The 27,894-nt window shown below is 42.3% G+C and overlaps 1 protein-coding gene across 2 annotated transcripts in view; it reads left to right on the top strand.

Annotated features, from left to right (window-relative positions):
• The window catches only part of WDR47 (WD repeat domain 47), a 357,246-nt gene that overhangs the window by 160,052 nt on the left and 169,300 nt on the right, over positions 1-27,894 (top strand). For both annotated transcript variants that reach the window (XM_069232387.1, XM_069232388.1), the window contains 2 exons: positions 3,784-4,586; positions 7,105-7,234. In XM_069232387.1, coding sequence (XP_069088488.1) covers positions 3,784-4,586; positions 7,105-7,234 — 933 coding nt within the window. The remainder of the gene's footprint in view (positions 1-3,783; positions 4,587-7,104; positions 7,235-27,894) is intronic.

Genomic DNA, 27,894 nt, shown 5'->3' with positions numbered 1-27,894 from the left:
GTACATACGAGGGAAGTGTGGACACAAAGGGACATAAGGAGTAATCTTTTCTACTTCAAAGTATTCTCCAAAAGAGATCCATATTGAAGATACAATAAGCCTCCCAGGAGGAGAAGACTCATTTTTGTAATTTCAGCAACGTATACATGATAGGTAATCTCGGGTACTTGTTCAAGAGGAAAGTATATTACTTCCCATTCAAGAAGACAATTATCTCTCCAGTCACATAACATATCATAGTACTCTTGCTTAGAGGCATCTACATCCTCCTTAGACACTTTTACATAGCTATCTTTGTCACATAATTGCCTCATACCTTCTTTAAAATAGGCTTCTTTAGAGAGAATGACAAGATTACCCCCTTTATCTGATTGGTGGATGACAATATTGTCACTCTCCACCAAAGTTCTCATATGTGATCTTTCCTCCTTTGTGAGATTATCTATTTTCAAACTATTTTGTCTGTCCATTTTTCTAAAATTCCTTAATCACCACATTTTCAAATGTATTGATAGCAAAGGGGAGTGGGGATTAAATATTGAGTTTGGTCTGAAATGGTTGGGGCAGTTTCTCTCTAAATCAATACCACAAAAGTCTAAAATCAAATACTTTTCAATCACCCCTTTACATAATAAATTGTGTTATAAATTATATTAGTATAGATAGCGCTCACTACCTCTGACGAGGCTTCGAATCGCTTTGCAGCAAGGATCACGCTACTGGGGGAGCCAAATTAGTGGTCAGTCAACGGGTTATTGGGGTTAGGGTTAGTTTTGCATGCACATTCCAGGCATTCGGTGGTAATTGTCACCATAGGTATGTGATTGTTAGAGGGGGACTAGGTGAGACATAATTCTTAGCTGGAATTATTAGATATTGTTGTGGTTTCCAAAGAGTTTTAAGGCAGATAGGCATGAGATTTTTAGAGTGACTTGTACACAGAAGAGGGCGACAGAAAGAAGGTAGAAAAAAGCAGTTGGCGATTTAAAAAAACATAAGTGATGGAAGGGCGATTGTGGATGTAAACCTATTGAAAGAAACAGTTTCAAAGATGCTACTCATAGTAAAAAAACATTTGCAATGCAATGGGTCTCGCATTTGCTCGAGTTAGAGCTATTAGCATTGTAAACTCCTAACCAGACTTTTCATGCCACATAAATTGAAAATGAAAAGTAATACAGTTTCACATAAGCAAGCCGATTCAAACCGCCATGGCATCAGCATGAAGCAACACACAAAAGGAAAAAGAAGTTTGCTCGCAGTCAAACGTATCAGCAAAAGTGCAATTAGCTATGTAACAGGGGCGATGTCCAAGAAGGTAACTAAACTGCCCCAAAGAGAGACAAACGTAAGCATTTACCAACAAAAATAAAGGATTTTTGAAGGGCAAGCCCATGAACGAGTGAAAGTGGTGGGCGTGCAGTGGACGTGGTTAAAAGCCCATTTACATACCAACACTTCGAAAATGAAGCGCTTGCGCGCTGCTATGCTTGACCTACAAAGGAAACACAAGAGACCATATTTAATACTATGCTATATAAGGAATTGTTAGTTTATGCAAATTGTATGCATCATAAAAAGTATATTATGAAAAATGTTACACCCCACTAACTTAAAAATATTACAAGGCAATTAATATAGATACATTGCAGTAACCATTAGCATATTCGGTGCCATGTTTGTCACCCCTCTAATGTCTGGTTTGGAGGTACTGTCCCCTTCATCTGTCCCAAGAGCACCCCCATATCTAGCAGAATGGATGTGTCTGTGGTTACCTTCGCCTTCCAGCATCCACCTTGCCACCTTTACCATCAGCATCCAGTTCAGACAGGATAAATAATATATCAAAAGCCTTAATAGTCAGAATAGTCATTGGAATATCCAGCTGCAACTTTGATTTGTCCTCCCCTTTCAACTTAAACCATTTGTGAATTTTTAATTTCCTTACAAAAATGGAAAAGGTCAATCCTGCTCTGTACGTAATCAAAACTATTTACAGGACAGAAAGAGAATCAACGTTCTAACACGCTTATTTCCAGGGTGTGTAAGGGGACGTTCAGCTAAATTTACCACATTCTTCGCTCTTTTCATTGTCGTCCAGATTTCTGTGCCTTGTCTGCATTTCCATGGAGGATTCAGTGGCCTTTTCTCCTGCCACCTAATCTTGTTGTCTTCCATTTTCTCCTATGCCACAATTTCCTCCTCTTCCTCTTTCTCCCCGCCCCCTGTCCTTAATCCAAATCAACTGATTTCTCCATAGATTCAGTAGGTTCAGCTCCTCCCCAAAAAATCCCGGTTTGCTACTATTGTTATTACTGGCACCCTGGGCAATTGAGCCCAAGTCCGGCTCACTTTCACTCCTATCCTTTCCCAAACTCCTTCTTTCTGTAATGATGCCAGATTTTGCGAGGTTTTTAACTCTCTTTGTTAATACTCTGCCTGCTTGATAGTCCCTTTAATCTCGGGTGATTTTTATGTTTTGTTTTTTGTAATAATCTCTTCCTCATGTTTATTCACCTTTCTCATTATTTCTTCTGTTTTCTTCTCAAATTCCTCTTCATTGGTAACATTCATTATCTGTTTCTTTTAAAGATCTATCTCTGTAATTAGGCTATCACATTCCTGAATGAGTCTGTGAATATATTTAAAAAATTTTTTACCGATATTCGCAAATTCGGCACAACTTTACACAGGGGAGCTGATGATCGTATCAAATTCACGAAAATCGCCCATGAACAAAAAAAACTGTTTTTCAAAATATTATACACTTCAGGGGGCTGTCAAAGACCCCTATATTTCAGCCATGGGGGCAGGATACCTCTACCCGACCCCTTATTTTACTTATGATTTTAATTTTCAGCCCCGGGGACCGTTTCCCATTACCTAAAATGGCGGCCGCAACCTTCTGTGCAGTTTGCAGCCACCCAGTCACAGCATTCCTGTTGTCGTGCGCATTCACAAATTTGCAGTGTTAATTGCAAAAATGTTGTGAAGGAACCACGGCCCTAGATGTACACATTTCTTTTCCTTTAATATCTCAAAAACTACTGAACGGATTCACACGAAATAACAAACTCAATCTACGGAACAAAATCCAGTGGTTTGGGCTGAGTCGTGTTTAAAACTCCTATGGCAATTAACATGGGAAACACACTTTTTTTATTTCCCCCAACCCCGTCTCCTTTTTTGGGAAAATGTTGTTACGATTTGTCAAACGATGCTAAAGATACAGGCAAGTCATAAAACGTGTGTGTGACCAGAGCAGGTGCATTTTCACAGATGTGGAGTGACAAAAAAGAATTTCACTTAAAGCATTCAGAGATGAATCCCGGACGCTGAGGTATTCGAACAGAAACTGAAATTTATAGACAAAATCAACCCTGAATAACTATTTTTACTAGTATTTTATTCCATATCATGCTATATTGTGACCACCCAAAGACTGTTCATGAATTAAAATCTTGTTTTACAGTGCTACCTCTTATTTCAGAAATCATTATTATTTTTAAGCAGTAGCAAACCAGCTAACTGAATTAACCATTTCAATGATTCAGGTGTGAACCTTAATAATAGTACTCTTACATCTACCACAGCCTTTTACTTTATTGTGCATTAACATATTTGTCAGTTTTTCAGAGAGAATGGCAAGGGTAACTAGCATATACTGGTCTTGGTCTAGCACATAATTTTTATAGTCACCTAGGTTTTGAATTTTATAGCCAACTAACTGAATTAACTATCCATGTCGTATTTATTTCTTGTTTTTGTTTTTTTCAATTGCAGCTAGAAGTTACAATGCAAGAAACTGTGAAGTGCCTGCATGCTTTAGAAGAATATTGTCCCTCAAAAGAAGATTACAGTAAGCTGTGCTTACTCCTCACATTGCCTCGTCTAACCAGCCATGCAGAGTTCAAGGACTGGAACCCAAGTACTGCACGAGTAACTTGCTTTGAAGAATCATGTGTCATGGTCGCAGAGTTTATCCCTGCTGACAGGAAACTGAGCGAAGCCGGGTTTAAAGCAAGCAACAACCGTTTGTTCCAACTTGTAATGAAAGGGCTTCTCTACGAGTGTTGTGTGGAATTCTGTCAGAGCAAAGCAACTGGGGAGGAAATTACAGAGAGTGAAGTCCTTCTTGGCATAGATTTACTGTGTGGTAATGGTTGTGATGATTTGGACCTCAGTTTGTTATCGTGGCTTCAGAATCTACCATCCAGTGTGTTTGCTTGTGCTTTTGAGCAAAAGGTACTTAACATTCATGTTGATAAGCTAATGAAACCTACAAAACCAGCTTATGCAGATCTTTTGACTCCACTCATAAACAAGCTTTCTCCTTACCCCTCGTCCCCCATGAGACGGCCTCAGTCGGCTGATGCGTACATGTCCCGTTCGTTAAACCCTGCTCTAGATGGACTTTCATGTGGATTAAGTAGTCATGATAAAAGAAGCTCAGATATTGGAAGCAAGACTTCGCCAATGTCACACTCATTTGCTAATTTTCATTACCCTGGAGTACAAAGCCTTAGTCGGAGCTTCATGCTCGAAGCTTCAGACTGCCACAGTATTTATGAAGAGACCTCAGAACGGTAAGTGATATTTTTCTAATGTCAAAATATACATTCTTATGAAAATACCTAAGGTATCTTAATTACCTGCACACAAATTCAAATGATGTACTACTCCTCAAATCCACTCCACGTTAATCTGTTCTTGTTCTGACATCCTGTTGACCTAGGGTGGGGTTGAAGCAGGAACATGTTTCCCTTCATCATATTGATTTTAAAGGTGACCACCAATTAAATCTCTGCTTAGTGTAGGAGTGACCCCCAAGAGAAGATGCTGTATGTTATTGTTCTGTACTTCTTACATACTTACTCCTTACCTCTTACTCTATCCCCTACATTCAAGATTTTTTCACCTAGGCTTTCTTCTTTCTGTCTCTCTGAACCTCTCTGTGTCAGTCTCTCTCTCGTTGTCTGTCTCTGCATTTACCTTTATGTTGTGTGTACGTTTAATGGCTTGTCCAGAGCAACCTCTCAGAGGGCTTGAAGTGAGTTAGATTTAAGATTTTCCCACAGAAATACTCTTGATGTCCACTTACAGCTGTTGAGGACCGAAAGTCCTTTGTGGGAGTCTATGTTGGTGTTGAGTGTGGATATTTAGGAGCTATTTGGCAAGTTTTCTGAATGGATAGTCTGACCCGTTGACTCTCTTCTAAGGTGAAAATTAAGATCTGGTGTTAAATGCATGTAAGGGATTTCATAATCTCATAGAGTAATAGTCCTTCCTGGTTATTGTTTATCTCCATCAATTGATTTTTTTAACAATTGGGAGTCACTGATTACAATACTATTACAAACTGGGAACTGGAAGAACATTGACCAGATCGCTGATCTCATCCTGGAAAGACAGGTTTTGCCATAGTTTGCAGTAGATAAGCGTGAGGATGAAGGAGTTTTGGTTGTTACACTGTGATTAATTGTGTTTACGTGTAGTGTTAAAGGAGAAATCTACAGTGTCATTGATTTCCCCCACTCTGGACCGTGTGTTTTCAGTTTCTTGGGTAAAATATAATTTTGCCAGCTGCTACAATGAAAACATAAAATTATATTTTAGTTCTACTGTAGTAATTTGACATCACTAGTGTCTCCTTTTCTAACACTCTTTCCTTCTTTATTGAATACTTTGGGATCATTGGTATAGTCTGTAAAAATGATAGTTGTGGGCACTTTTCTTCGTTTAAGACATGGTGCGAGTCAAGGATGAATGGAATGTGTTTAGATTAAAATATGTAGATTAATTATTGGAAAATAACTCAACTTCAGGAACAGGCCCAAAAATCCCCTGGATATACCTTTCTGTGGGATGGTTATTAAAAAAGATGAAAACGCTTTCAGGTGTAAATTGAAAGAATATTTATGACAAACAAGTTAAGTCTCACAGGTAAGTTTACCTCCTCGTTCTTTCGTTTTCATTCTTCAAATCACTCATCTTCTTTAATTGCTGTCATTTTCTGGTGATTGGCCTAATTAGCACACCCTGTTTATTTGGTGCTCTTGTGGTTTGTATTTGTATAGTTACCGGGCAAGCTAAAGCAGTCCGTGTTGGCTTTGTGACTATAATCCTTATTCATTCTTCATTTATCACTTTAGGAAAGCAGATCCTGAAATTCTACTCGTACGTCTGTCCATTGTTTTGGAAATTTAAATCCTCTACAGGGAGTTAATGATTTCCATGACAAAATAATTCAAGGTGTGCAATACAGCAGAATCCTAGTGTCTTCCATTTTCAGACAGCCTTGTGTAAGGCTGAGCAGCCAATTGGATTTGTAAGTTGAAAGTGAAGGGGAGTGATTTATTGACATTGTTAAGCTGAAACACTTGCCAATCGGACATCGGGATCCCCATAACTGTAGTGTTATTTAAATATTACAATTAATTAACTCTTTGGATTCTTGTTTTCTTCTCAAATGACTGTTTTGCTTTTCTGACTTAGAGAAACTTCCAGGCAGGGATTCACTGGAGCATTGTTTGTTGGTGTGTGGTACTATGCTGCTTTACAAAATAGGCCTAGCCTGCAATGCCTAATGTGTCTTGAATTTCATTTGTGTTAGTCAAGGAGCAAACAAGTACGATTGTTGTTGCATTCAGCAGCCTAAAGGTCTAAAAATATATGTATTTATTTCCAGACATGTATTTTAGTGAAATTAAGTATGTGGAGATCACATTTAGACCACTTTTGCTGTTCTCGGTGTAGAGATGTGCCAGCGATTTTGAACATTAATTTAGTGTGTTTTAATCTCTGCAAATTAAGACAAAGGGGACAAGATGTTAGTTAGCAGTTGCTTCAAGCACTATACAACCTATCCTATTTGGATCTGATAATTCTGCCAATTAATTGGGATTAACAAAGTTCTAAATCACATATAATTGTCAATTTATATAATTAAGTGCTCAAATTGCCTAGCTTCATAAATGCTTTTGTACACCACAATACATATCAGTGCTTATTTTACTGTTTAAAAAAGTTGAATATTTAACTTGTTTTTAAATGTGGTAATAGACGTTTTACACAAATGTTGTTTTCTTTCTCTGGTACTGGAAGGAGTGATACACCAGTGGACAAAGAACACCCTGGCAGCAGTGAAACCCTGTGTCCGACCATAAGCCCTGAAAGTGGACCTGCATATGCTTCACAAAATCATCCTGAACAAGTCAAGCAAGAACGCAATGAGGTACCATTTGGCCTCATTTCTGCCAAAACATGCATAACAGTGGTCTGCTTTTATAATTCTTTAAGACAGTGCATGCACAGCAACTTTTGTGGGTTTTTAAATGTTCATCTTTTTTGCAAAACAGCAATATATGTGATCCTTGGATTAAAGAGCTCCATGTACCTTTAAAATTGGAGTCTCTCTGTTTAAGTCTACACACCTTCTGGAACATTTGCATATTTTCCCCTCTACCATGCCTTCATTTACCACGTATACTTTTCTTTTTTCAACTCTTCTGTCCATTACAGCTTTGTAAGCAATGTAGAAAGAAAGTATATAATTGTACAAAGGACTGATGAACTTGTCAGACATCGATCGAATCGTTTTAAAGGTGCTACTCCTCGAACCCTCCACCTTATTATCTTTTTTGCCTTCTGTTTTATGGCAGGTCATACAGATGATTGGTGAATCTGACACATTTCTTCAACACCAATGACCAATTCAGTATTCTCTCTCAAGCAGTGAGAAGCATGTATACATTGAATTGTGTTCTGCACTTTTTTGTTTTAGGAGAACTCGTTACACGTAGCAGACCCGCAGAATCAGGCTACTTCAAGACAATCCTGTGAAGTTTAAACTTGTATCCTACAAACTCAACTGAAAGTAGTACGAGTAGACAAACGTGGCATACAATTAAATCCATCTTTTTGTGAGGCAGGTTCTGCTCGCCCATGTTTTGGAGAGGGCTACAACACTGTGCTAAACGTCCCCCTGCTCCTAAGCAGGCACATATCCCTAGCTGGTAGCACGTGGCTTCATTGGTCAAATCGCTAATTTGTGCTTTTACCAGAATTTGCTCCCATTTAGGAGCTGGCTACATCAGCCGCTTGGCCTGACTCGCCTAACTACCTCCATGAGACCTTCCTTGCTCCATAGATTTGCTATTTTGTTCCAAACTGAATGAAAGGCAAGATTTGTTTAGAAGGTAATGCTCTCTTAAAAATCGTACTTTATGCCTAGTACAGCCTTTGCTCCTAGCACTGTCTGTTAAAGATTCATACTGCTCTCCCTTTCCAATGCCTTGCCTAGGCTCCTTTGACATTTGCAGTTTTTTTACCCAATTCGGACACTTCTTGCTGTTAGTTGTACCTCAGATCCACAGGTACAGATTGAACAAAGGTAGGGAAATAACCAGTTGTGAGCTCTATCACAGGCTGTGTAAGTTTGACCAAGATGACCAAAGATTCAATTTACATACCTTGTACTGCCAGAGAGAGTAGGTGCCTTTCCTTATTCTGTTTAGTCACATTGGACACCTGCTTGTTTAATCGGTATCTGGCTAGTGTTTCATTATATTATAATTTGATAATTGTGATTGTTAGGCTACTGGGGCCCATTTTATGCAGTACTTTCGGATGAAGTCTCATTCATTGAAACTGAAGGCTATATTTGTGTCCAAGATCGGAAGCTTGTAACCAACATATACATTCAAAGAACACTTGTGGATTAAACTGGGGTATCCTGGGAATTTCTTGGCCTTTTGCAAGCACTCTTTACTTATTTGATTTATAAAGCAACACGAGCTACAAAACTACTTAAAGAAAATGGAAATGTAAACCGCGCGCAATTGGGGTCAATGTCATATCACCCATAAATAGTCCACTACAGTAGGCTTTACAAGAATCTTCACTTGGTTGGCATGTAACATGTGTAGGAGTGGTAGGAGGAATTCCAGATAAATACCTAATCAGTTGGTTTAACACAAGGGCTGCTTCTGAATGGTTTCACCCAACTGGCACATGTCTGGAATCATTTGGTCCATTCTTTTACTTTTTCCCAGTTTTAGTTGTTATTGGTCAGACAGTTCTAGAATTAAATGGTAGCCTTTCCACGAGGCGGTGGTAGAAGCTTATTTAGTCCTTTCTGGCCGAGTGGTTCATAGCTCTTGCTGCAACTGGTTGAACCTATTGTCCCTCCCTCTGAAAGTGTGTATCTACATGAATGTGTGAATGAGAGTGTGTTTGCCTCTGATGCCTATACAAGAGAGGTGTTGTTTTTATGTTTGTAGTGAAGTCAGTGATTATTTATTTTAAACCTGAATGCTCAAGTCCATCAATCTGTTTTTCATATTTGTATTCTTTGCCACGGACCAAGTGAGGGCAGATCATATGTTTCCACTGGTCACTAGAGTCAGAAGCTTATTATGGATTTCTTATCTATGGGGGGAGCCTGCTCCACAGTTTTGAAATTGTACCCACGAATGTTGATTCCTAACTCATCACTGCCATGTATGACATCTACATGACTCTGAACAGAGGAGACACAGCAGCCTTCATCCTCCTGGACCTCTCTGCAGCATTTGACACAGTCTCCTACCCCATCCTCATCCAATGCATACACAACATTGGAATCCAAGGAAACACATTTGAATAGCTCTGCTTCTTCCTGACTGGAAGGACCCAGTCATCCAGCCTGGCACCGTAAACCTCGTTTGCCCACAGTCACAGCTGCTGAGTTCTGCAAGGATGCTCGCTGGGCCCCACCATTTTGAAAACATATGTGATACTTCTGGTTAGCATCATCCACTCTCACAACATCAACATCCTCTCCATTGCTGACAATAGGTAACTCATTTTCTCCCTCATGGACAAGACACCCAGTACCTTGATCAAGTTCAGCGCCTGCATGACTGAAATGGCCCACTGGATGAAGAGAGCCGTTTAAAGGTGAATATTGACAAGACCAAATTGAGATTTTTGAAAAGAGCACACCATAGTGGGACTCCACCTGGTGGCCAAGGGAGCAAGGACTAACACCCACCACCGACTCCAAGGACTTCAGGATAATCATTGATAGCAAACTCGACATGGCTGCCCAAGTCAATGCTGTCCCCACATCATGCTTCCATACCCTAAAGATGCTGAGGAAGATTTTCAAATGGCTCCGAATAAGTACCTGTAAAACCATCTCGCATGCCCTGGTCACAAGCAAGCTGGTCTATGAGAACACCCTCTATGCTGAAATCTACAAAAACTCACCAGAAGGCTGCAGACCATTTAGAACTCCGGGCCAGAATCTCTCTCAACATGAGAGCATTTTCCTCACGTATTGAATTCTGCAAGAAATTGAAGACTTGGCTTTTTCGAGTAGTCCCAGTAGGTCCTAGTTGAGGCTAGTCTCAAATCTGCTTAACATAACATAAGAACATGATTTATTGTATGCTGGGATTTCATACTGAGGTGAAGATTTTGTTGAGGCGGTCTGTGTTGATTTTTCTCAGAAGGAAAAGTGGTCCTATTCCATTTCATGAACAATGGGCAAAGCACAGAAGCCCTTGAAGGAAATTCTTCTTACAGCGTGGAGCTAAGTGGAAGAGCATGTAGCGTTGAGCGGATGGGATCCCTTGTTATCATGTGTTATTTTAAATTTGTTACACCTTCTGAAGCCAATAGTGTGAGCACAAAAGTATAGATTATTTAAATAGTTCAATAATGAGAGCCCTCCGGTGAAGGGTGATTTTTTTTTCTTTTTCTTTTCTTCTTCAGGGTTCTAGTGAGGGATATATGTCTTGGCTCTCATATGAATATGGGGCTTGGGGCACAGTTCTCTGTCCAAGTTTACTCCAAACATTTTTATTTTGGGTGCTGGAGAAGATGGGTTACCACATTCTGTGAATCACCAGTGATTTCTATCTTTTCAGTATCATCAGGAGGAATTTGTAGAGGAAAAGTAATAGATATGAGTTGGGCTTTGGATACAATTAGAGGGGCCAATGAGCCTGGGATAAGCCACTTTTAGATTTTTTGTTTGTTATTTTGATAATTTAAACCATGCACAACAAATCACAAAATAACCAGTCTTACGTGCATAATTTACATTTCTGACGGAGTTCTCCCCTTTAGAATATTCCCAGGCCGAGACTGGATCTAGAAGATCACAACCACATTGCTCCCCCATGCCGGTAGATGGTGCAGTGTGGTTCTGCACTGACTTCATTCCATCCAAGAAGTGACAATAGAGCCTCATACAAGCACCACCCAGTGCATCTATGTCTGCTCTTATCTTTCTGTACCTTTGTACTAGCATCCAGCGCTGGCTCCCAGATTTTTCCTCATTATTTGACAATTTTTTTCCTTACAAAATGTTTTTTCCCGGTGTGCAACAGAAATAAAAACTCCTAAAGATACAGGGTTTGTGCCTCTTAGGGACTGTTGTAAACAGATGTCTGACACAGATCCCCATGAGATGTGCCTCTGATGTTTGGGTGTGGTGCATGACTCAAGCCGTGCGAGGAGAGCTCGCTCGTCAATCTGAACGTGATTCAGGAACATGAAGTAAAGCTTCAAGTATGTTACTGAACGCTTAGCGAACTCTGGAAAACGCCCCACTCCTATTTGAAGTCGAGGGTGCGGACCCTTTACCACTACCGAAGTATTCCATTAACAGGCCCTCATCGTGAGCCAAGACTATTTGTAAGCCAAAGTAGAAGCACAAGAAGGGCAAGAGGGTTTTGTCCCAGTCCCACTACTCTAAGCTGGAAAGTTGTGAGGACGTTGGGGTGCCTAATGGTCTTCTTCCTGGTCCCACAACTCATTCTGATGCACCCCAAGTTTTCAGGTCCATTAGCGACATCTCAGCAGATTGAGACCTTTGAAGGCATGTTGCAATTTGATGGCACTTTTCAGGCTCCATCTGGCATGCATTCAGGTTCCAAGGATTAAAAGTGCCTTCAATTGGGTTATTGCCAGTGGGTCAGCCCTCACTGCCATCTGTGTCTCCTCAACTTGTGGTGAAGACGAATTCCAATCCAGCACAGGAATCCTAGCCGGTTGCTTTGATATGGATGCCAGCTCCGACGCCACAGGAAGACCCTGTTCCTCTAGTCCTGTTCAACTCTGAGCCAAACTCATCCCAGGCCTGACCAAGGTTGCGTCCCAAAGCTGTACTGACATTCCTGAACCCAGACCAATCCGACTCTGATAGAAGCATGCATTTGCCTCGGAGTTGCACTCCAACAGCTTTTTGGCTCACACTCTGCGCAAAACTAACCGACCTTTGAAGATGACGATGAAGGGGGTTATTTTCCCCAACACAATGATAATAACAATTTATACATGGACTTGGAGGCAAGTTGGTTGGACACTTCCATGCATACTGGATTGTGTTCTCCTCTGGACCATCAACAAAAGAGTGTCTGCTTTGCATGGTAATGAGGTGTACAACTCAGGTATTTCATTTACAATTGGCAACTGTGGAAGTCAAAACTAACATAGTGACAGAAGTATTATAACCTGGACAGCTTCATCCAAACCGTTACTTTCATTTAATGGAGCACCCCTTAGGGGAGTCTACTCTAACCCTTGTTCTTGCCCTCTAGTGAATGAGCAAGTCGGTAAATGGTGTGGGTCATTGCCAAATGACCTGAGTTCTTGGCATAGCACCCTACACCACATAGTTTGATGGTTAAGGCTTCCATCACTAGGATGAACTCCAGTTCCTTCCGCACAAGTCCCCAGACAGAGAGTAAAAACGAATCAAAGCATTTTGGAAGCCAACGCTTTCCTTGGCCCATTTAGCCCTCTAGTCCGCCAACGCCAGCTGGTTGCTGGGTCTGTATACCCAAACTTTATGGGAAATGGTTGGTGAGATCGTGCATGCTTGGTGAGATCTTGCCTGCAGTACATGGTTTTTGTGGTTCCATAAGAGTCCACCTCCCTGAGATTCACCTCATCATAAGAGAAATGAGGGGTTCAGCTTACCAACAGATCAGCAACGTGGAGGGACGGAAATGGAGGCAGTGTCCCACTAACCTTCCCGCTTCCACAGGGTTGGGGGCTGGGGAGCTACCCTTACTGGACTGGCTGAACTAACTTGATATTCGAGATCTCACCAGCAGCAGACCCCTACTTGTTCATGCATTTAGACCCAGTTCACACCATAAGTACCCTTTTTTAAATGTGTACAAGGACAAGTTATGCTTACAAAATTGGCTTTGATTTACTTAGAGCCTCCTTGAGGCTCTACTGGTGCACATGCCCACTAGTGATTGGCAAATTCCATAGTTTAAATACTGTCCTTGAAGCCCTCAGCGGTAAGCCAGGTGGATGCCCTGATGCAGAGTTGGGGATCACCTGGTGCCTTTTGTGGTACTATAGACAGAGGTCTGTTATGGGTAAACTCATCGAGCCTGACGTGGGTGGGTGGGGGGGAGGTAGGGATGTTTATGGGAGCATAGTTAAGATGGAACTTTAAGTCAGTTGACATAAATGCACAAGAATGCATTAATCAATGGTATGATGACATCTTGCGAATGCAGGTTATGGCTTTGAGCGAAGGGCCAGCTACAGATTGCAGATTCATGTAAATTGAGTAAGGTGATTACATGGAGCGTATAGGGCCTGAACAATCTCTGTGAGATTATGAAGGTTATAGCCAACCTTAATCGGTATAAGATAGATAATGCACTCATACAGGTGACTCAGTAAACAAATCACTCTTGTAGCTTTGCTATTGGTTGGGATTCACACAGGTTTTTTTTCATCTTTTTCTACTTTCTCTAGTGGGTGGGTTGGGATTTGCCATCTTGATAAAAAGAAGTGTACAGTTTAGACATCCCAACTCTGTAATAGATGCTGAGGTCTGATATTTAGCAGTGTAGGGAGCCCTAGGTGTCTCTCATGTTACTCTTATAGATACATATGGCCCGAACATTGACAACCCCACTTCTCTTCCAGGGGATCCTCATCAGTAGTCATAAGCACTGAATATTCCTGCCCATGCACAGGTACTCCAGAGCATATATCAAATATATTCGATGGCATGTGTAGCTGCAGATACACATGCTATGCATATTCTGCCATCTAGTGTTGGGCTCGGAGTGATACAAGTTGTTTTTCTTCGAAGAAGTATTTTCGAGTCACGGATCGAGTGACTCCTCCTCTTCAGCTCCATTGCGCATGGGTGTCGACTCCATCTTAGATTGTTTTTTTTCCGCCATCGGGTTCGGACGTGTTCCTTTTCGCTCCGTGTTTCGGGTCGGAAAGTTAGTTAGAATCTCGGAAAAATCGTCGGTATTGTTTGCGTTCGGTATCGGGTTAGTTACAACAGATCGACACCGAATTAAGAAGAGCTCCGGTGGCCCTTCGGGGTTTTTTCAATCCCCGTCGGGCCACGTGTCTCTTCAAGGCTGATGGAACGGACCCCATTCCGCTTCTGTCCAAAATGCCATAACAAGTATCCATATACAGATCAACACCTGGTCTGTAACTTGTGTTTGTCACCAGAACACAAGGAGGATACTTGTGAGGCCTGTCGAGCGTTTCGGTCCAGAAAGACACTCAGGGACCGAAGAGCAAGAAGACAGCAAATGGCATCGGCGCCGACAGGACCAGGGAGTTTCGAGGAGGAGGAAGAAACATTCTCCATCCAGGATTCGGACTCGGAGGAGATCGATCCCGAAGAAACGCCGAAAACCGTGAGTAAGACGTCGAAACAAAGAACTCACAAAAAGACTGCTAAAGCCCAGGGTACGCCACCACTAACAGGCCATGGCTTAACCCGAAAAATAGGTGACCGTCCATCGGCACCGAAAAAGGGCGAGCTGGTGTCGAAGTCATCCGACTCCGGTCGAGATACCGGCACACAGCAATCTCGGGCCTAAGAGAGTGGCTCCAAAAAGATTCGGCATCGAGACAGCGGCACCGAAATGGGTTGGCACCGGGAGGGCACTATGCCGAAAATAAAAAAGATTTAGTCGGAGCCGAAAAAAGCAGCCGAAAAGGTTTCGGTACCGAAACATCCGGCCTCCGAACCGAAAATAAGTTCCTATTCAGAGGAACAAGGACTGTCCTCACAAATGAAGACACACAGAATCCAACAGGAATTAGAGACAATAGAGCCAGATCACACGCAAAGGCGGCTCTTTATTCAAAAAGATACAGGGAAGATCAGCACTCTTCCTCCAATCAGAATGAAACGAAAACTTGCCTTCCAAGACAAGGACAAACAGCCACAAGCAAAAGTGGCTAAACAAGTAACACCACCACCATCCCCACATCACTCTCCACAACCATCACCGGTAGCCACTCCACCAATGATGCAATCCCCAACTCATACGGGGATGAGTCAAGATGACCCTGACGCATGGGACCTTTACGACGCACCAGTGTCAGATAATAGTCCTCAATGCTATCCAGTGAGACCGTCGCCACCAGAGGATAGTACAGGCTACGTTCAAGTGATATCAAGAGCAGCAGCATTTCACAATGTCAGCCTTCACTCAGAACCCATTGAAGACGACTTCCTTTTTAATACACTGTCGTCTACGCACAGTCAATATCAAAGTCTGCCGATGTTGCCCGGAATGCTAAAACACTCCAAACAAGTGTTTGAGGAGCCTGTCAAAGGGAGAGCCATTACTCCAAGAGTAGGTAAAAAATATTAACCGCCACCAACAGACCCAGTGTACATCACACAACAGCTATCACCAGACTCTTGTAGTTGGAGCAGCGCACAAAAGAGCCAACTCTCATACTTCAGGAGACGCGCCACCTCCAGATAAAGAGAGTAGAAAATTCGATGCGGCAGGCAAAAGGGTGGCGGCACAGGCAGCAAACCAGTGGCGTATTGCAAATTCGCAAGCTTTGTTAGCCAGATATGATAGGGCTTATTGGGATGAGATGCAACACCTTATTGAACATTTACCAAAGGAGTTCCAAAAAAGAGCGCAGCAAGTGTTAGAAGAGGGACAAAATATCTCCAATAATCAAATTCGATCAGCATTGGATGCTGCAGACACAGCTGCTAGAACTGTCAACACAGCAGTAACAATAAGGAGACATGTATGGCTGCGTACATCAGGATTTAAACCAGAGATACAGTAAGCTGTGCTGAATATGCCATTCAACGGACAGCAGTTGTTTGGGCCGGAGGTGGACACTGCAATAGAAAAACTTAAAAAAGACACTGACACGGCCAAAGCCATGAGCGCACTCTACTCCCCGCAGAGCAGAGGCACATTTCGAAAGACACAATTTCGAGGGGGGTTTCGAGGGCAGACCACAGAAGCCACAACCTCACAAACAAAGCCCACTTACCAAAGCCAGTATCAGCGGGGAGGTTTTCGGGGACAATATAGAGGAGGACAGTTTCAAAGAAACAGAGGAAAGTTCCAAAGTCCCAAAACTCCTCAAAACAAACAGTGACTTCAAGGTCACAAATCCCCAGCACATAACACCTGTGGGGGGGAGACTAACCAAGTTTTACACACATTGGGAGGAAATAACAACAGACACTTGGGTCTTAGCAATTATCCAGCATGGTTATTGCATAGAATTTCTCAAATTCCCTCCAAACGTCCCACCGAAAACACACAGTATGTCAAAACAACATATAGATCTTCTAGGACTAGAAGTTCAGGCATTGCTACAGAAAGAAGCAATAGAATTAGTACCAAAAGAACAATTAAACACAGGAGTTTACTCACTGTACTTTCTGATACCCAAAAAAGACAAGAGCCTGAGACCTATACTAGATCTCAGAACATTAAATACCTTCATCAAATCAGACCACTTTCACATGGTTACTCTACAAGATGTAATCCCACTGCTCAAACAACAAGACTACATGACAACACTAGACCTAAAGGATGCATATTTCCATATACCAATACATCCTTCACACAGAAAGTACCTAAGGTTTGTATTCCAAGGGATACATTACCAATTCAAAGTGTTGCCATTCGGAATAACAACTGCGCCAAGAGTTTTTACAAAATGCCTAGCAGTAGTAGCTGCACATATCAGAAGGCAGCAAATACATGTGTTCCCATACCTAGACGATTGGTTAATCAAAACCAATACGCTAAAACAGTGTTCAAAACACACAAAATATGTCATAGAAATCCTACACAAACTAGGTTTCTCAATCAACTACGCAAAGTCACACCTGCAGCCGTGTCAAACACAGCAATACTTAGGAGCAACAATCAACACAGCAAAAGGGATTGCTACTCCAAGTCCACAAAGAGTACAAACATTTTACAATGTAATACATGCCTTGTATCCAAAACAAAGAATACAAGTCAAAATGATAATGAAACTACTAGGCATGATGTCCTCATGCATAGCCATTGTCCCAAATGCAAGGTTACACATGCGGCCCTTACAACAGTGCCTAGCATCACAATGGTCACAAGCACAGGGTCAGCTTCTAGATCTGGTGTAGATAGACCGCCAAACATACATCTCGCTTCAATGGTGGAACAGTATAAATTTAAACCAAGGGCGGCCTTTCCAAGACCCAGTGCCACAATACGTGATAACAACAGATGCTTCCATGACAGGGTGGGGAGCACACCTCAATCATCACAGCATCCAAGGACAATGGGACAGACAGCAAAAACAGTTTCACATAAATCACCTAGAACTGTTAGCGGTATTTCTAGCGCTGAAAGCATTTCAACCCATCATAACCCACAAATACATTCTTGTCAAAACCGGCAACATGACAAAAATGTATTACCTAAACAAACAAGGAGGGACACACTCAACACAGTTGTGTCTCCTAACACAAAAAATATGGCATTGGGCGATTCACAACCACATTCGCCTAATAGCACAATTTATTCCAGGAATTCAGAATCAGTTAGCAGACAATCTCTCTCGGGATCACCAACAGATCCACGAATGGGAGATTCACCCCCAAATACTGAACACTTACTTCCAAATTTGGGGAACACCACAAATAGATCTATTTGCAACAAAGGAAAACTCGAAATGCCAAAACTTCGCATCCAGGTACCCACAACATCAGTCTCCGGGCAATGCGCTATGGATGAACTGGTCAGGGATATTTGCGTACGCTTTTCCCCCTCTCCCACTCCTTCCATATCTAGTAAACAAGTTGAGTCAAAACAAACTCATACTCATACTAATAGCACCAACATGGGCAAGGCAACCTTGGTACACAACACTACTAGACCTGTCAATAGTACCTCATGTCAAACTACCAAACAGACTAGATCTGTTAACACAACACAAACAACAGATCAGACATCCAAATCCAGCATCACTGAATCTAGCAATTTGGCTCCTGAAATCCTAGAATTCGGACACTTAGACCTCACACAAGAATGTATGGAGGTCATAAGACAGGCTAGGAAGCCTACCACTAGACACTGCTATGCAAATAAGTGGAAAAGATTTGTTTATTACTGCCATAATAATCAAATTCAACCCTTACACGCATCTACAAAAGATATAGTAGGATACTTACTACATTTGCAAAAATCAAAACTAGCTTTCCCTTCCATAAAAATACATCTTACTGCAATTTCAGCTTACCTGCAAATTACGCACTCAACTTCATTATTTAGGATACCAGTCATAAAAGCGTTTATGGAAGGCCTAAAGAGAATTATACCACCAAGAACACCACCAGTTCCTTCATGGAACCTCAACATTGTCTTAACACGACTCATGGGTCCACCTTTTGAGCCCATGCACTCTTGTGAAATGCAATACTTAACGTGGAAAGTTGCATTTTTAATTGCCATCACATCTCTTAGAAGAGTGAGTGAAATTCAAGCATTTACCATTCAAGAACCCTTTATTCAAATACACAAAAATAAAGTTGTTCTACGGACAAATCCTAAATTTTTACCAAAAGTAATCTCACCGTTCCACTTGAATCAAACGGTAGAATTATCAGTGTTCTTCCCACAGCCAGATTCGGTAGCTGAAAGAGCACTACATACATTAGACATCAAAAGAGCACTAATGTACTACATTGACAGAACAAAACTAATTCGAAAGACAAAACAACTATTTATTGCCTTTCAAAAACCTCATACAGGAAATCCAATTTCAAAACAAGGCATTGCTAGATGGATAGTTAAGTGCATTCAAACCTGCTATCTTAAAGCTAAAAGAGAACTGCCTATTACGCCAAAGGCACACTCAACCAGAAAGAAAGGTGCTACCATGGCCTTTCTAGGAAATATTCCAATGAACGAAATATGTAAAGCAGCAACATGGTCTACGCCTCATACATTTACCAAGCACTACTGTGTAGATGTGTTAACTGCTCAACAAGCAACAGTAGGTCAAGCTGTACTAAAAACATTATTTCAAACTACTTCAACTCCTACAGGCTGAACCACCGCTTTTGGGGAGATAACTGCTTACTAGTCTATGCACAGCATGTGTATCTGCAGCTACACATGCCATCGAACGGAAAATGTCACTTACCCAGTGTACATCTGTTCGTGGCATTAGTCGCTGCAGATTCACATGCGCCCACCCGCCTCCCCGGGAGCCTGTAGCCGTTTAGAAGTAGATCTTAAACATTTGTACATTTGTAAATATATTACTTTAAACTTCATTATGTACATACGCATTCACTCCATTGCATGGGCACTATTACTAGCATACACAACTCCTACCTCACCCTCTGCGGGGAAAACAATCTAAGATGGAGTCGACGCCCATGCGCAATGGAGTCGAAATGGGAGGAGTCCCTCGGTCTCGTGACTCGAAAAGACTTCTTCGAAGAAAAACAACTTGTAACACTCCGAGCCCAACACCAGATGGCGGGATGTGCACAGCATGTGAATCTGCAGCGACTAATGCCACGAACAGATGTACACTGGGTAAGTGACATTTTCCATATATTCCATTTGCATGGATATCTCTTTTCTTTATACTCGATCACTCCTACCTTACCCTCTGCGGGAAAACAATCTAACATGGAGTCGATGCCCATGCGCAATGGAGCTGAAGAGGAGGGGTCACTCGATCTTGTGACTCGAAAATACTTCTTCGAAGAAAAACAACTTGTAACACTCCAAGTCCAACACTAGATGGCAGAATATGCATTGCATGTGAATCTGCAGCAGAACATGCCACGAACAGATGTACACTGGGTAAGTGACATTTTCCATATATGTGTGTAAAGGATATCTTTATATAAATCTAAGCAGCCTGTAGTAAAGGCTAAAAATGCCTAAATTACATTAGATTTTCCTTTAATAAACCTTTTGCTAGACTCAAACATTTCTGTAAAACAGAAGAACAAGAGTGTAGGTTGCAAAACCACAGCTTTTATTAAAGCGAAAACTGCAAAGGATTCAAAAGGCATTATTAGCCATTAGGCTGCATTAAAAGCCTAAAAAGGAAATACTGGCACAATGCCTTTAAGACCTCCAGGACCTCCTGTATCCCATCATGCCCCAGAGGTGACTGTTGGGTGACCGTTAGGTCAGTTCTTTTTTCCGGCTCCTTGTGTGAGGATTCCAGAGCGTTAGCTCTTCAGTATTTTGACTTAATTAGTAAACAATACTACAAAGACCAGCAAAATTATCTTAATTTGACGTTTTTAAGTACCTAGTGTGCTTTAAACTACTTTTCTGACCAAGAAATATTTTTTCTCAAAATGTTGTCCTTTTTTTAACAAGTGCCCCTTGTGTGTTAGAAAGATGGCACAGTCTGACCCACACTCTTTCTGCATTGTCTGTTTACCTTCCTCACACCATCATAAAATGTGCTACCATTGAAACAAAATCTCTAAAATAACTTTCAAAGACAAAGAAAAGAGCAGACTTAACGCATTTCAGGAGAGAGGAAAGGTAGGACCTTAAAATTACCTTGGGGGGGTGGCGTGGGGTCAGGCGCTTCCTTTGAAGAGCCCTCCTCTCAGGAACACAGAGGAAAAAAAAAAAAAAAAACCTTGAGATAAGCCCTGTTCTACATCGCTGTCAACGGGTAGGGTATCAACAGCAAAGGACATCCCTATCTGGTTGGCGTCAGGATTGTTGTTGAGGGTGCCGGTGCATCCTCCGTCACCGTCAAATAGACCAGCGGTGGAGAAATCGCCGTCGATACATTCAACAAAAGCCCTGCCAACGCACAGACAGTCGACATTGAAGCACTATACATCAGTTTCAAGGAAGGTTCCATCGAGCCAGATGACATTGCACAAAAAGGCAACGTTGCAGCAAGTGTCACAACCACAAGGCTTAACATCGAGGCATCCGCCGATGCACCGGCAGTCAGTGTTGCCACAGGCTACAATAAACCCTGTTTCAACATCAAAAGACATTCAACATCAGGCACCGTCAACACACTCATCGACGTCAAGCGCTGTACGACGCCTCACAGAGAGATCTAGGGCGACGTCGCACTCAAGAATATCGATATCGAGGAGCTGACCTTTCTTCAGGTGTCAGAATTTTCCCTACAGTGAGCACAACATCACCAGGGTCAGAAAGATCTCTGGCTCGTTTATCATATCATCAACAAACCCTAGGATCTGGTTACTCTCAGACCTATTTGCCATCCAGGCGTATACCTACTTCGAGACATACTCCACTGTGTATGTTTTATCCTGAACCTGCAATTTCTCAGGTGCATAATTTACTGTGGTGAAGATCTAGAAGTCGGCAGAAACATAAGTCACTAACTAGGACACAACAAACGCAGAGAACAAGATCTAGGACACCACATACGAGTACACCATCAAGGACTCGCCGCTCTTATTGCTCCACATCTCACTGAGATAGACACAGATCTCCCTCCTGGTCCACCACTTCTCACTTATTAATGAGAGGTTACTCGCCAACATTATCTGACTCACCCCCAGTGAGGGTAGTGGACAACCTCTTTACTTTCAAAGATGTACTCCTCAGAGGGGCAGCCAAGCTGAATATTGACATTGCAACACCTGCCACTTCATCATCTGTAATTTTTTAAACGCTAATTTTTTAAACGCTCCACCACTGATCAGCTTCAGACCACATCTACCACTGGTTCCCGGTCTTTTGGTGCCTGCTTCTTATGTTTTCCTAACTCCAGCTTCTTTACAGGCTGCACCTTCATGTATTTTTAAAAAATTCAAAGCTCCTGACCAAGACCCTCTCTTCCTCCGGTCTGAACCTCCTCCAAACTCGGTGATATTAGCAGCTGCAAAAGGGACACATGCTGCGGCATCATCATTGACTGTAGGAAAAAATGGTGTGTAATACCTCTGCATCCTTTATGAAAGTTGCCAGTGCCTCTGCATTACTAAGGACGAGTGACAGATCATTGTGAGACTCCCTGTCCACATTTATGGAAAGGTTACCAAGGGAGGACAAAGAAGACTTTCAAGACGTTCTTGAAGAAGGCTATCTAGTTGCAAACCAGGTAATCGGTGCTGCTGCTGATGCCTCTGACCTCAAAGCTCATGGCTATTCTCATGGAATATGTGCAATATGCTTCTCTTGTCTCCAACTTACAGACCTGAAACCTGAGGCCCAACAAAGAATACTAAACCTACCTTTCACAGGAATGTCTCTTTTCGGCATACATGCTGATAAGGAAATGGCTAAGATGAAAGAGTTGGATACTCTCAGAGCGGTGGGCCTCGAGAAGTGTAAAGAATTCCAGCGCAAATTCAGACCTTATGATTGGTAATCTTACCAGCAGAGGGTTCAAACCCCTCACTGGGTACCGCATCAACATCACGCCCGATCACACTACCATCCCTGACCTCCAGGATGAGGAAAGGGAACTCCCCATCCTTCAGCATCTTCCTCCAAAGCGCAAACAAAGCAATGAGCTATTGCTTCCCTGTTCTCCGTTTCACGCTCCAGTACGGGGAAGTATTGTCAAATACCTAGATGAGTGACGCAAGATACCAAACGACAAATGGGCCTTTAACATTGTTCAAAATAGTTACTCACTCAGGTTCAAGTCCCTTCCTCCAGTTCTCCCACCAAAAGCAACATCCTGTCATCTACAAGTCTTATTGTAAAGCGAAGTAGACACACTGCTCCAAAAAGAAGTGATAGAAGAAGTTCCATTTCACAAAGGGGAACAGGAATATACTCACACTACTTTCTGATCCAGAAAAAAGGCCTGAATCCAGAGTTCAGACCAATTCTAGACTTACGGCTTCTGAACAAGGTCATCCGCAAGGAAAAATTCGAAATGCTTGCCCTCCAACAGATCTACCCCCAATTCCATCAGGGGGACTGGATGTGCTCCATGATCTTCAGGATGCCAACCTCCACATACCAGTCGCAAGAAAACATTGGAAGTTTCTGTTCTTCAGAATGGCATCCAAGCAGTACCAGTACAAAGTGTTGCCCTTTGGGCTCAAATCAGCACATCAAGCATTCTCGTCTAGCAAAACTTAAACGACTGGTTGATCAAGAGCGCCTCCCAAGCACTTATGCAAAAGCACTATCAGATCTGCCTCGAAACTCTACAAGATCTGCGTTTACAAGTCAACTTCAAAAAATCTTCACAAGTTCTGACTCAAAGACTACACTACCTGGGAGTGACTGGATACAAACCACTCAAAAGTGTATCCTTCAGAGGAGAGATTAATCTCAATCAACTTGAAATGTCGCTCTCTCCGCAGCACCCCTTGTCCATCGGCCAGACAAGTAGCGTCGCTGTTGAGGTTGATGGGCTCTTTCGTCCTTATTGTCCCCATTGCCAGATTGCAGATGAGACCGCTACAACAAGCTCTGAAAGATCAGTGGTCTCAGTATTCAAACCTATGGGACGACAGAGTGGTCATCACACCAGACAGTCACTCAAGTGGTGGATGCAGAGTCAGCACCTTCTAATATGGGTGCCTTTTCACCAGGAACTTCCCCCACAGACTCTTGTTATGGATGCTTCCATCCAGGGTTGGTGAACTTACATGGGTTCTCTGCAAGTTCAAGTCTTGTAGTCTGACAAGGAGCAGCTGTGTCACATAAACATGTTGGTGCTCAGGCAATCCATGTCACACTAAAGTCTTTTTCTCCATCCATTAACACAAACTCTCTTCTCATACAAACAGAAAACACGACCACAATGCATTATTTGAACAAACAGCGAGGAACTCGCTCACGTCCCCTGTCGCCTGAAGCACAAGCCATCTGTAAGTGGCTACCGGCCAGGGGCCTAACAATTTCTAACATTCACCTACCAGGGACACTAAACATCGAAGCAAACTGTCTTAAGTTCCACCTTCACAGAGGCTCGCGACTGGATTCTAAACAACTACGTCACTCAGAACATTTTTCAAGAATGGGATCAGCCTCAAATCGACCTGTTTGCAGACGAACCAAACAAAAAGTGGCCAGACTTCGTATCCAGGTTCTACCAACCGGGAACAAAGGGGAATGCCCTTTTGATAAGCTGTTCAGGGACTTTTCTGTGTGCGTTTCCTCTGATACTGACAGTCATGAGCAGACTATACAGAGCCAGGACCAGAATGATCCTGATAGCCCCGGATTGGCCCTGCCAGTGGTGGTACCTGGATCTTCTCCAACTAGCGGAAAGACCACACAGGAGTCTGCTGTTCAGACCAGATCTCCTCCACAAGTGCTTAGGAAAGATATTCCACCCCATCCTTCCATCGCGGAGCTTGACAGCATGGCTCCTGAATTCCTGAAGTATGGTCACTTAGGTCTCTCTCAGGCTTGAATGAACATTCTCAAGGAGTGGTAAAGACCATCGACTAGATGTTCTTATTAAATGGAAGAAGTTTTACATGTGGTGTATTCAGAATCATTACCATCTAGCAAAATCAGGTTTAAAGTTTTCTTCTATTAAGGTGCATCTTGCAGCAAATGATGCTTATGGAAAATTGCCTTCTCAGATGTCATTCTTTAAAATGCCTGTTAAAGAATTCCTAGAAGGTTTAAAGAAGGTGTTTTCTACCTGTAGGTTACCCCTCCTTGGAGTTGAATGTGGTACTTTCAAAACTCATGGGTCCACCTTTCGAACCCATACATAAGGCTTCCTTATAGCACTTCAACTGGAAGACTGCTTTTCTAGTGGCAATTACTTCGGCACACAGAGTCAGCAAAATGTAGTTTCTCTGTGCTGAACAGCCTTACACAGTTTTTCAGGTCAACAAGGTAGTGATGAGAACTCATCCCAGTTTTCTCCCCAAGGTAGTGTCTGATTTCCACATTAACCAGGCAATTTCAGTCCCTATGTTCTTTCCTAATCCGCCCACACCAGCAAAAATTGCATTACACTTTTTAGAACTCAAGAGAGTTCTAAAATTTTACCTGGACAAAACCAAACACATCGCCTGTTTGTAAACTGTGGCCCTATGAGGAAGAGCAGCGCCTCCTCTAAACAAGTTTCTTGCATTATGTTAACTTACAGTTAGCCAACAAACAATTGCCTTCTAGGCCAAAGGCCCACTCTACAAGGGGTAAGGCGGCAACAGCAGCTCTACTGAAGAATGTTCCCATCTCTGAAAGCTGCTACTTGGAGATCAGTACATATTTTCACAAGACGTTACTGTCTAGATTTAGATTCGAAGGCAGGCACCTACGTAGGGCAGGCCTCCTTAAGAAATATTTTTCGATAATAATGATATTTATTGATACTGCTTCTTCTTTCGCCCACAGGAGTATGGGATGGGCTTGCTATTCTCTTCAGTGTTTGACTATTGTTAAAGATCCCCTGGCAGAGAAGGATACATTACTTACCTGTAATCTTGGTTCTCTTCCTGGGGAATTCTCATCAAAGGCATAAGTAACGTGCCCTCTTCCCCAGATGAATCTTGTATGCAGCACTATATACATGTTTCTAGTTTGTTCTTCATGTCACCGTAAAAAAGTACTGACCTAACTTTCACCCAACAGTCACCTCTGGGCATGATGACAGGAGGTCCTGGAGGTCTTAAAGGCGTGGTGCCAGTATTTTCTTGTTATGATTTTAATTCTGCCTATTGGCTAATAATGCCTTTTGATTCCTTTGCAGTTTTCGTCTTTAATACAAGCTATGGTTTTGCACCCTTTACTCACTCTCTTCTGTTTTAATGTTTGAGTCTGGCAAGAGGTTTATTAAAGGAAAATCTAATCTAAGTTAGGCATTCTTAGACTTTTTTATAGGCTGCATAGATGTTTATAAATGTGTGCTTTACATATACATGTGTATATTATATGTATATATTTAATATATGCTTTGGGGTCCCCACCCATGGATGGAATATTTAGTGCTTATTACTTTAATAAGGATTCCCCTTGGAAGAGAACCAGGATTACAGGTAAATAACTTATCCTTTTTCACTGTAATGATGAGATGTGCGGAGCTCCCACTACACGCTATGGTTTGAGGCGGGGAATTCCACTTCACACTGTATCCCAATATGAATAGCGTGGAATCCGGAGGCAGACAAAGCCAGGCATGTGGATCTGTGATAACTATAATGCACCAATATGATTTAGTAGACGTATTACACATTAGGTATCCTACATCTAAGAAGTTTCACATTTCACGTACAGTGTATGGATTCATATCTAAAACAGACTACTGGCTGGGCACCAGGGACGTTTTGGGGTGGACTTCTCCCTTCACAAATCCCCCAGGACCCTCGCTGGTCACTCCCCCCTTAGCCCTAACATTACGCCTCCTCAAGGATATGCACTTTCATAAGTTATGTCAACTGCAGCCGACAACCTTAAGGGAGAACAGGGTAGGATTCAGGAAGGAAATACGGTCATATTTTTAAGGAAAACAGTTGTCAGTAGGTACAAAACACTACATTGTGCGAGGCATTCAACATATTTATGCAAAGGGAATGTATTGCCAAAGGACATGAAATCCTTAAGTCAATTTGTAGCAAGCTTAAATCAGCTAAAAAACTGACATGAGATCATTGGATCTTGAGCAGGGCCAGACATATGACAACAAATTCTTGCCAAATTAAACTTAATGAGCTCGGGGAGATAGCTCAAAGGTCAATCATATTTATGGGCAAATATACGAATACACAGGGGAGCCAATATGGGGAGAGCGAGTGGCTCAGCCAAACGGTGGTGTCTCCGATCTGCCCCGCATCAGCTGCAGCAAATGTTTTAGAAGTGGAGGCCAGTAAAGGCGAGTTCTACGTCAGCAAAGGTTTTCTGAAATTCTTTGCTGACCTATATGCAGCACAGACAGTTAAATGCCCCTGAATACCTAAATGGAGCTACTCCTACATAGCTGGGAGCCACTGTCCTCCCCCACCACCCTTGAGAATATAAAAGCTTTGAACAGGAACATGAGAAACGGCAGCGTCCCAGGTAGGGATGGATTAACCATTGAATTTTTTAGAGGATATGTAGGAGAGGTAGCCCCATTCCTGCAGGGGATGGGGGTGATGGGAGTGGGCGTAGGGGGAAGTGTGGTATGAAGAGGCGTTTGTGTGAGGTGTATTCGTCACTGTGTGAGACTATAGTCATAAATCCTGTTTATGCCTGCCAAATCCCCATGTGTCTGTGACTCTTACTGCCCATTATGCCTAATGTAGATAACAAGATTCTGGCAAAATGGTAGGAAACAGAAACCTCTAATTTCTGCTGTTTGCTAAGATTGGATCAGTCAGGATTTATTCCTGTTAGGATACTGCTAAGGCTTATGAGTCAATCAAGTGGCCATATTTACACTTGTTGATTGAGAGAATGGCATAGGGAGGGTCATGTCACAGTGTACTAAATTGCTTTATGCAGACCTGATGGTCAGAACTAAAGTTAACAATCAACTATCTCCTTACACTCCCTCCCCTCCACCCCCGCCCACCCAAACCCCATGGTAAATACTGGATGGAAGCTGGATGCAGCAGGACTGTGCTTTCTTGCAAGTTTAGTTTGCCCCTGGCAAACGTACTATGGGAATTTCACTACTCCCGTGAGATGAAATTTGGGA

The sequence above is a fragment of the Pleurodeles waltl genome, chromosome 4_2 (assembly GCF_031143425.1).
Source record: "Pleurodeles waltl isolate 20211129_DDA chromosome 4_2, aPleWal1.hap1.20221129, whole genome shotgun sequence".
Lineage (NCBI taxonomy): Eukaryota > Metazoa > Chordata > Amphibia > Caudata > Salamandridae > Pleurodeles > Pleurodeles waltl.
Note: the sequence above shows the minus strand (reverse complement) of the source record. Positions and strands in the feature narration are given on the sequence as shown.